This window comes from Nerophis ophidion, linkage group LG25, assembly GCF_033978795.1.
Source record: "Nerophis ophidion isolate RoL-2023_Sa linkage group LG25, RoL_Noph_v1.0, whole genome shotgun sequence".
Taxonomy (NCBI): Eukaryota; Metazoa; Chordata; class Actinopteri; order Syngnathiformes; family Syngnathidae; genus Nerophis; species Nerophis ophidion.
Window position 1 is genome coordinate 41,171,676 of NC_084635.1, and position 10,868 is coordinate 41,182,543.

The 10,868-nt window shown below is 34.9% G+C and overlaps 1 protein-coding gene across 5 annotated transcripts in view; it reads left to right on the forward strand.

The window, feature by feature from the left end:
- Positions 1–6,784: 6,784 nt before the first annotated feature.
- LOC133542972 (homer protein homolog 2-like) overlaps positions 6,785–10,868 on the forward strand; it is a 42,036-nt gene continuing 37,952 nt past the window's right edge. For 2 of the 5 annotated variants that reach the window (XM_061887285.1, XM_061887290.1), the window contains exon 1: positions 7,165–7,400. In XM_061887285.1, coding sequence (XP_061743269.1) covers positions 7,396–7,400 — 5 coding nt within the window. In that variant the 5' untranslated portion in view covers positions 7,165–7,395. Of the gene's footprint in view, positions 6,943–7,161; positions 7,401–10,868 lie in introns of those variants that run through there. The other 3 variants (XM_061887287.1, XM_061887289.1, XM_061887286.1) reach the window with 3 other exon arrangements.

Here is a 10,868-nt window from a genome sequence, read left to right on the forward strand (position 1 = left end):
GTGTCAACATGGCCACTTTTTCTCATTAGATTTCACCTCATTCCATTTTTTTTAAATGTTTTTTTTTAATTGTTGCAATATTATCAAATTTGCATTTTTTGCAGAATGTGTGGCGGGCTGGTAAATGCGGGCCACACTTTGGACACCCCTTTGTTAAATGTATGAAGGTTATCAAACATGACAAATAAATTTAAGAATGTTATCATGCATGATAAATAAAATAAATGTGTGAACTTTATCATGCATGATAAATAAAATAAATGTATGAACTTTATCATGCATGATAAATAAAATAAATGCGTGAACTTTATCATGCATGATAAATAAAATAAATGCATGAACTTTATCATGCATGATAAATAAAATAAATGTATCAACTTTATCATGCATGATAAATAAAATAAATGCATGAACTTTATCATGCATGATAAATAAATGCATGAACTTTATCATGCATGATAAATCAAATAAATGCATGAACTTTATCATGCATGATAAATAAAATAAATGTGTGAACTTCATCATGCATGATAAATAAAATGAATGTATGAACTTTATCATGCATGATAAATAAAATAAATGCGTGAACTTTATCATGCATGATAAATAAAATAAATGCATGAACTTTATCATGCATGATAAATAAAATAAATGCGTGAACTTTATCATGCATGATAAATAAAATAAATGTATCAACTTTATCATGCATGATAAATAAAATAAATGCGTGAACTTTATCATGCATGATAAATAAAATAAATGTATGAACTTTATCATGCATGATAAATAAATGTATGAACTTTATCATGCATGATAAATAAAATAAATGCACAAACTTTATCATGCATGATAAATAAAATAAAAGCATGAACTTTATCATGCATGATAAATAAAATAAATGCATGAACTTTATCATGCATGATAAATAAAATAAATCCATGAACTTTATCATGCATGATAAATAAAATAAATGCATGAACTTTATCATGCATGATAAATAAAATAAATGCATGAACTTTATCATGCATGATAAATAAAATAAATGTGTGAACTTTATCATGCATGATAAATAAAATAAATGCGTGAACTTTATCATGCATGATAAATAAAATAAATGCATGAACTTTATCATGCATGATAAATAAATGCATGAACTTTATCATGCATGATAAATAAAATAAATGCATGAATTTTATCATGCATGATAAATAAAATAAATGCATGAATTTTATCATGCATGATAAATAAAATAAATGCATGAACTTTATCATGCATGATAAATAAAATAAATGTATGAACTTTATCATGCATGATAAATAAAATAAATGCATGAACTTTATCATGCATGATAAATAAAATAAATCCATGAACTTTGCCATGCATGACAAATAGAAGCAAAGTTAAAGAAATCGATGAATGTAAAGTATGAAGGTGAAATGAGTGAAAGGAAAGCGAAAGTAACCTTCTGTCTCCTCCTCTGCTCCTCCATTCCTCCACAATGGGAGGTTTATCCGCAGCTCTCTGCACGTATTGTTGGAAGTCTTGGTCCTCGGCAGAGAATCTTTTTGCAAACATTTCCTGGTAACTTTCTTCTTTTTCTTCTTCTCGTGCGGGACTGGCGCTCATGCTGGGAGGAAAGAAGCCAAGATGAGAAGGAGACACACGTGCGTCTGCAAGTGATGCTGCGTGTTCAAAGTGTGAACAAAATAAGAAGAATGGGAAGAAAACAAACCTGATTAAGAGAAGAAAAAACACAAAAACAACAAGATTCCTCGCAGCTAATTTTCCGGTTCTAAGCTAATACGGAAATACTTCTTCTTCGACTTTAATAAGCGGTTGTTACGTCAAGTTAAAGTCATCACCGCCACCTGCTGGACTGGAGTAACGCAGCTCAAATCACCAAACTCATACTGAACAAATGTATCATCTCTTATATTTCTTCTTAATAATACAATATTGTATCTTCTTATATATATATATATATATATATATGTATGATACACACACACACACATATATACACATATATGTGTATATATATATGTATATGTATATATATATATATGGCTTCACGGTGGCAGAGGGGTTAGTGCATCTGCCTCACAATACGAAGGTCCTGCAGTCCTGGGTTCGAATCCAGGCTCTGGATCTTTCTGTGTGGAGTTTGCATGTTCTCCCCGTGAATGCGTGGGTTCCCTCCGGGCACTCTGGCTTCCACCCACCTCCAAAGACATGCACCTGGGGATAGGCCCCTCCCACCTCCAAAGACATGCACCTAGGGATAGGCCCCTCCCACCTCCAAAGACATGCACCTGGGGATAGGCCCCTCCCACCTCCAAAGACATGCACCTGGGGATAGGCCCCTCCCACCTCCAAAGACATGCACCTGGGGATATGCCCCTCCCACCTCCAAAGACATGCGCCTGGGGATAGGCCCCTCCCACCTCCAAAGACATGCACCTGGGGATAGGCCCCTCCCACCTCCAAAGACATGCACCTGGGGATGTGTATATATGTGTGTATATGTATGTATATATGCATGCACTTATGTAAATATGTATAATTTATGTATATGTGTAAGTATGTATATATGTATATGTATATGTATGTATGTATGTGTGTACATATGTATGTATGTATCTATGTACATATGTATGTATGTGTATAAATGTGTATATCTGTGTATAAATATGTGTATATATATATATATGTATGTATGTATGTATGTACATATGTATATATATATGTATATATGTGTATAAATGTGTATATCTGTGTATAAATGTGTATATATGTGTATATATGTGTATAAATGTGTATATCTGTGTATAAATGTGTATATCTGTGTATATATGTGTATATATGTGTATATCTGTGTATAAATGTGTATATCTGTGTATAACTGTGTATATATGTGTATAAATGTGTATATCTGTGTATAAATGTGTATATCTGTGTATAAATGTGTATATATGTGTATATCTGTGTATAAATATGTGTATATATATGTATGTATGTACATATGTATGTATGTATATATGTATATATGTGTATAAATGTGTATATCTGTGTATAAATTTGTATATCTGTGTATAAATGTGTATATATGTGTATATATGTGTATATCTGTGTATAAATGTGTATATCTGTGTATAAATGTGTATATCTGTGTATAAATGTGTATATCTGTGTATATATGTGTATATATGTGTATATCTGTGTATAAATGTGTATATCTGTGTATAAATGTGTATATATATGTATGTATGTATATATGTATATCTGTGTATAAATGTGTATATCTGTGTATAAATGTGTATATATGTGTATAAATGTGTATATCTGTGTATAAATGTGTATATATGTGTATATATGTAAGTATGTATGTATATATATATATATATATATATATATATATATATATACACACAGTATGTGTGTGTATAAAATGTGTATGTATATGTATGCATAAAAATATGTATTTTGTGTCCATTCTGTTACATTTGTAAAAATACTGCATGATTATGTTTGCAAACGTTGGAGTCTGCAGGCGTTCTCTCTGGATTCTCTCCCAAAATATCACAATTGACATTTTAAAGTATTCACTGTTAAGTAAATATCTTGTAGAGGAACGTAGCCACATGTTTGTGTTCAGAATCTTCTTCAAAAACTCACTGGTCACATCATTAGGTACGCCTAGTGTGTCGCACAAAATGCTAGATCAGCGTTTATTTAAGTGACCATGAATTGATGAAGGTGGACCCCGACTTAAACGAGTTGAAAAACTTATTGGGGTTTTACCATTTAGTGCTCAATTGTACAAAATATGTACTGTACTGTGCAATCTAATAATAAAAATTTCAATCAATCAATCAATCAGTTGTATGAAAATAACAAATCATCCTAACTTCTCTTGTCTTCAGAGCAAGAAATGTCGTGATGACGTCGTCTTTTTTTCTCCGGGTTTTGCCGCTAAGCCCACTTCCTACTTCCTGGTGCATTTTGACGAGTAAACATGGGACTATTGACCTGATGGACATCAGAGCAGGTGGGGGCGGCATGAGATGAGAAGGAATATCACAGAAGGCTGCAGATAACAGAGCACAGACTACAGGGCCCATATAAGTACGTCCGTCAATCTGTGAAAGTCACAAATGTTTAAAAAAATGCATGAAATTGATGATGTTTTTTTGGACAATTTTCCGTTTCTTGATACCATTATCCAACATTGTAACAACAATAATAAATAAGAAACATTTATTTATACCTATCTCAGCTATTTATTTATTTATTCATTTATGTATTTATCTTACTTGGCCAGAATTGTTTTCATTGTACTTTGTTATTGATTCATGTATTCATTGTCTTTTTATTTATAAATGGTTGATTTCTACAGGCTAGTAAGGTAAAGTGTTGAAGCTGACAAGTTTGGGCTACTTTGCTTCTGCAGCCTTCATCAGAGGTGTCACGTGATGTAAATAGAAATTAAACATTTATAAATACATGTCGGGAGGCTATTTTATTCATTTTTTTATTCATCCATCCATCCATTTTCTACCGCTTGTCCCTTTTGGGGTGGCGGGGGGCGCTGGGGCCTATCTCAGTTATTTATTTATTTATTCATTGATGTATTTATTTTACTTGACCAGAATTGTTTTCATTGTATTTAATTATTCATTTATGTATTTATTTTCTTATTTTGCTTGGTATGTATATTTTTACAGTTTAATTAATATATTTATTCATTTATCTAATCATTTATGTATTTTTTTTTCTTATTTTGCTTGGTCAGTATATTTTTACATTTTAATTAACCTATTTATTTATTCAACTAATCATTTATGTATTTATTTTTTTATTTTGCTTGGTCAAAATATTTTTCATTTATTTTGATCTATTCATTAATATATATATATATATATATATTGCTTGGTCTGAATATTTTACATTTTATTTTATCCATTTGTTTATCCATCCATTTTCTACCGCTTGTCCCTTTTGGGGTGGCGGGGGCGCTGGGGCCTATCTCAGCTATTTATTTATTTATTTATTTATTCATTTATGTATTTATTTTACTTGACCAGAATTGTTTTCATTGTATTTAATTATTCATTTATGTATTTATTTTCTTATTTTGCTTGGTATCTATATTTTTACAGTTTAATTAATATATTTATTTATTTATCTAATCATTTATGTATTTTTTTTTTCTTACTTTGCTTGGCCAGAATAATTTTCACATTATTTGCTCTATTAATGTATTTATTTATTTATCAAATACATATTTATTTAATTTGCTTGGTAAGAATATTTTTCATTAATTTTTTTTCATTTGTTTATTCATTTATATAATTATTCATGTATTTAGTTTGCCTGGCCAGAATATTTTTCATTTTAAAGTCCTACTGAAAGCCACTACTAGCCACCACGCAGTCTGATAGTTTATATATCAATGATGAAATATTAACATTGCAACACATGCCAATACGGCCGCTTTAGTTTACTAAATTGCAATTTTAAATTTCCCGGGAGTTTTCTTGTTGAAAACGTCGCGGAAATACTAGCACTGCACCACTCGCAGCTAAAAGTCGTCTGCTTTAATCACATAATTACACAGTATTTTGGACATCTGTGTTGCTGAATTTTTTGCAATTTGTTCATTTAATAATGGAGACGTCAAAGAAGAATGCTGTTGGTGGAAAGCGGTGTATTGCAGCTGTCTTTAGCACCGAGACACAGCCGCTGTTTCTTTGTTTGTTGTGAAGCAGAGCGGTCAAGCGAATATGTTTTCTCAACGTCAACCAGCATGTTTTTGGATGGGGAATTTGTGATATATATATCTTACCGGAGACATCAGTGGATTATTCGTGGTCCTGCAGCAGCTGTGAGCTTGTCTCCTCGGCTTCTCTCTGAGACACTGCGTGTTCACCGCAGCCATCCGACCTCGAGGTATGTCTTTACAATCTTTAAAATCTCACTAAAACACTATTAAAACAATAAGCAGATAATGGATCTTCCAGAATTATCCTAGTAAATGTGTCTAATTACATCTGAAACGCTCAGACTGCCGCCGCCTGGAGTTGTCGCTTTTTTTTTTCTTTTTCTTTTTTCTAGTCCTTCACTATTAATATCCTCATTCACAAATCTTTCATCCTCGCTCAAATTAATGGGGTAATCGTCGCTTTCTTGGTCCGAATCGCTCTCGCTGCTGGTGGCCATGATTGTAATCAATGTGCGGATGTGAGGAGCTCCACAACCCGTGATGTCACGCGCACATGGTCTGCTACTTCCGGTACAGGCAACGCTTTTTTATTGGCGACCAAAAGTTGCGAACTTCATCGTGGATGTTCTCTACTAAATCCTTTCAGCAAAAATATGGCAATATCGTGAAATGATGAAGTATGAAACATAGAATGGACCTGCTATCCCCGTTTAAATAACAACATCTAATTTCAGTAGGCCTTTAATTAACCTTTATTTATTAATTTTTGTATTTATTTGTTAACACACACACATACATATATATGTGTATATATATATATAATTGTATATATATGTATATATACATATATTAAGTATATATATATATATATATTTAATTATTATCATTATTTTCGATTGTATTTATTTATTTATTTTGCTGGGCCAGAATTTCGACCTGCTCGTTTCCTTCCACGCCCACGTGACCTGAGCAGGTGCCATGTAAACCTTCCCCCAGCAACAAGAACAACAACAAGATAAGTTCCGGTCAGGCGCGCACGTGCCGTGATTAGCTGGCGTGTCAGGAGACAAGTTTGTTATTTCCCGTCTCGCGTGCTCTTTTCACGAAACTCCACGCGCAGAAACACTTTGAGGACAATAACAAGAAACACTTTGAGGACAATACTAAGTCTTGTTTTGAAAGGCGGTGGAAAGTGACGTCACCCGCGTGGACGCCTCCATGTAAGTAGAAACTAAGCAACATGTGGGTCACGTGACGTCCCTCGCGTGGACTTTGTCGCGCGTGTCTGAAAGGCAGCGGCGCCGCGTTTGCGGTGTAATAGCAGCCGCGCGCCGTCGCATGTGCGGTGTAATACCAGCCGCGCGTGCGGTGTAATAGCAGCCGCGCGCCGCCGCGTGTGCGGTGTAATACCAGCCGCGTGTGCGGTGTAGTAGCAGACGCGCGCCGCCGCGTGTCGCTGCTGAGCGCGCAGGTACAAGCCGTGGAATTAGCGCCACTTAGTTTCGACGTCGAGGAGAAAGCTCTCGACTAATGTTCTTTTTGCCGCTCGCCCACTCCACGAAGGAGAGCAGCAGCAAGTCTGTCAGTGGACGACAATGAGCGTGGAAGTGTGACGTGCCGATCAGCCGCGGACCTCAGCATTATTCACTTTTATTTCTACACTTGTCGCCACCATGGGGTGAGTTTCCACCACACTGACGTCACACCTGCACCATTATTAGTGACCGCTCATTATTAATGACGTCACACCTGCAGCATTATTAATGACCGCTCATTCTTAATGACGCCAGACTTCTATATCCTGTCAATCACAATGTGCTGCTATTAATAATCCTGCTCCGTCACGTGGGGCTGTCACTCATCTTACATTCTGGCTTTTAAACACTTTTCATGCTCATTTCAATACATTCATGTTGTCATCATCAATACTACACTACTGTATTTCATACAGTAGTGTAGTATACTTGTGTCTACTACACTACTGTATTTAATGTTGTCATCATGGTGGTACTTAATGAATACTTAGGTCTACTACACTACTGTATTTCATGTTGTCATGATGGTGGTACTTAATGAATACTTAGGTCTACTACACTACTGTATTTCATGTTGTCATGATGCTGGTACTTAATGAATACTTAGGTCTACTACACTACTGTATTTAATGTTGTCATGGTGGTACTTAATGAATGCTTAGGTCTACTACACTACTTTATTTAATGTTGTCATTATGGTGGTACTTCATGAATACTTAGGTCTACTACACTACTGTATTTAATGTTGTCATGATGGTGGTACTTCATGAATACTTAGGTCTACTACACTACTGTATTTAATGTTGTCATTATGGTGGTACTTAATGAATACTTAGGTCTACTACACTACTGTATTTAATGTTGTCATGATGGTGGTACTTAATGAATACTTAGGTCTACTACCCTTCTGTATTTAATGTTGTCATGATGGTGGTACTTCATGAATTCTTAGGTCTACTACACTACTGTATTTAATGTTGTCATGATGGCGGTACTTGTCAACATTAAATACAGTAGTGTAGTAGACCTAAGTATTCATGAAGTACCACCATCATGACAACATTAAATACAGTAGTGTAGTAAACCTAAGTATTCATTACTACTGTATTTAATGTTGTCATGATGGTGGTACTTCATGAATACTTAGGTCTACTACACTACTGTATTTAATGCTGTCATGATGGTGGTACTTAATGAATACTTAGGTCTACTACACTACTGTATTTAATGTTGTCATGATGGTGGTACTTAATGAATACTTAGGTCTACTACACTACTGTATTTAATGTTGTCATGATGGTGGTACTTAATGAATACTTAGGTCTACTACACTACTGTATTTAATGTTGTCACATGGCAAGCCAAGTGTTTTCTGAGGTTGTACTTGGTGAACAACTAATCAGAGTATTGATTGGTAACCAGTGACAAGGTACATTGTAGATGTAAACAGAGGTCACAAAACAGGAAGTATACTCCCCAAGGGGGCGTGGCTACAGGACAGAGTTGCCAACTGGCAAAAGTTTAGCATGCATGTTCTAGAATGATACATTTCAATGTTGGTAAAGGATCTAGTCAACAGTATGAGGAACATGACTTGGACATGTGCGTGTCAAACATGAATATTGTGTAGAATTATCAGGGTCTTTGACATAAATATTGTGTAGAATTATCAGGGTCTTTGTGACATAAATATTGTGTAGAATTATCAGGGTCGTTGTGACAGAACTGTGCTGATGGAAATGTTCCAGCACTTTCCCGCATCATTTGAAGTTCAACAAGGTTTGGACACAAAGTAACATTATTGTCACAATGTTGTTATTGTTAGTGTTGTTGTTGTCGTCACAATGTTGTTATTGTCACAATGTTGTTATTTTTAGTGTTGTTGTCGTCACAATGTTGTTGTCGTCACAATGTTGTTGTCGTCACAATGTTGTTGTCGTCACAATGTTGTTGTCGTCACAATGTTGTTGTTGTTGTCACAATAATGTTATTGTCACAATGTTGTTGTTGTCGTCACAATGTTGTTATTGTCACAATGTTGCTATTGTTGTCACAATGTTGTTATTGTTAGTGTTGTTGTCGTCGTCACAATGTTGTTGTCGTCACAATGTTGTTGTCGTCACAATGTTGTTGTCGTCACAATGTTGTTGTTGTTGTCACAATAATGTTATTGTCACAATGTTGTTGTTGTCGTCACAATGTTGTTATTGTCACAATGTTGCTATTGTTGTCACAATGTTGTTATTGTTAGTGTTGTTGTCGTCGTCACAATGTTGTTGTCGTCACAATGTTGCTGTTGTTGTCACAATGTTGTTATTGTCACAATGTTGTTGTTGTCGTCACAATGTTATTGTCACAATGTTGTTATTGTCACAATGTTGTCATTGTTAGTGTTGTTGTTGTCGTCACAATGTTGTTATTGTCAAAATGTTGTTGTTGTCACAATGTTGTTGTCGTCACAATGTTGTTGTCACAATGTTGTTGTCGTCACAATGTTGTTGTCAAAATGTTGTTGTCGTCACAATGTTGTTGTCGTCACAATGTTGTTGTCAAAATGTTGTTGTCGTCACAATGTTGTTGTTGTCACAATTTTGTTGTCGTCACAATGTTGTTGTTGTCACAATGTTGTTGTCGTCACAATGTTGCTGTTGTTGTCACAATGTTGTTATTGTCACAATGTTGTTGTTGTCGTCACAATGTTATTGTCACAATGTTGTTATTGTCACAATGTTGTCATTGTTAGTGTTGTTGTTGTCGTCACAATGTTATTGTCACAATGTTGTTATTGTCACAATGTTGTCATTGTTAGTGTTGTTGTTGTCGTCACAATGTTGTTATTGTCAAAATGTTGTTGTTGTCACAATGTTGTTGTCACAATGTTGTTGTCGTCACAATGTTGTTGTCGTCACAATGTTGTTGTCAAAATGTTGTTGTCGTCACAATGTTGTTGTCGTCACAATGTTGTTGTCAAAATGTTGTTGTCGTCACAATGTTGTTGTTGTCACAATTTTGTTGTCGTCACAATGTTGTTGTCACAATGTTGTTGTCGTCACAATGTTGTTGTCACAATGTTGTCGTCACAATGTTGTTGTCACAATGTTGTACAGGAAGAGTTTTTGTCAATGTTTCAACTTGACTGCACGTCTGTGATCTGATCAAATGTGTTTTATCTAAAGTACCATCTGACTTTGTTTGGGAGTGAAAGTAGTCCTGACTCACCTGTGCACTGACTACACACCTGTCACCTCACTTGTCACGGTCACCTGTGCACTGACTACACACCTGTCACCTCACTTGTCACGGGCAGGTCAACTAGCATTTGAGGGATAAGTCAACTAGCTTTTACTTGTCATATAAACATGTAATTGACACGCAATCATATAAACATGTGACTGACACACAGTGATATAAACATGTGACTGACACACAGTGATATAAACATGTGACTGACGCACAGTGATATAAACATGTGACTGACGCACAGTGATATAAACATGTGACTGACACAGTGATATAAACATGTGACTGACACACAGTGATATAAACATGTGACTGACGCACAGTGATATAAACATGTGACTGACACGCAATCATATAAACAGGTGACTGAC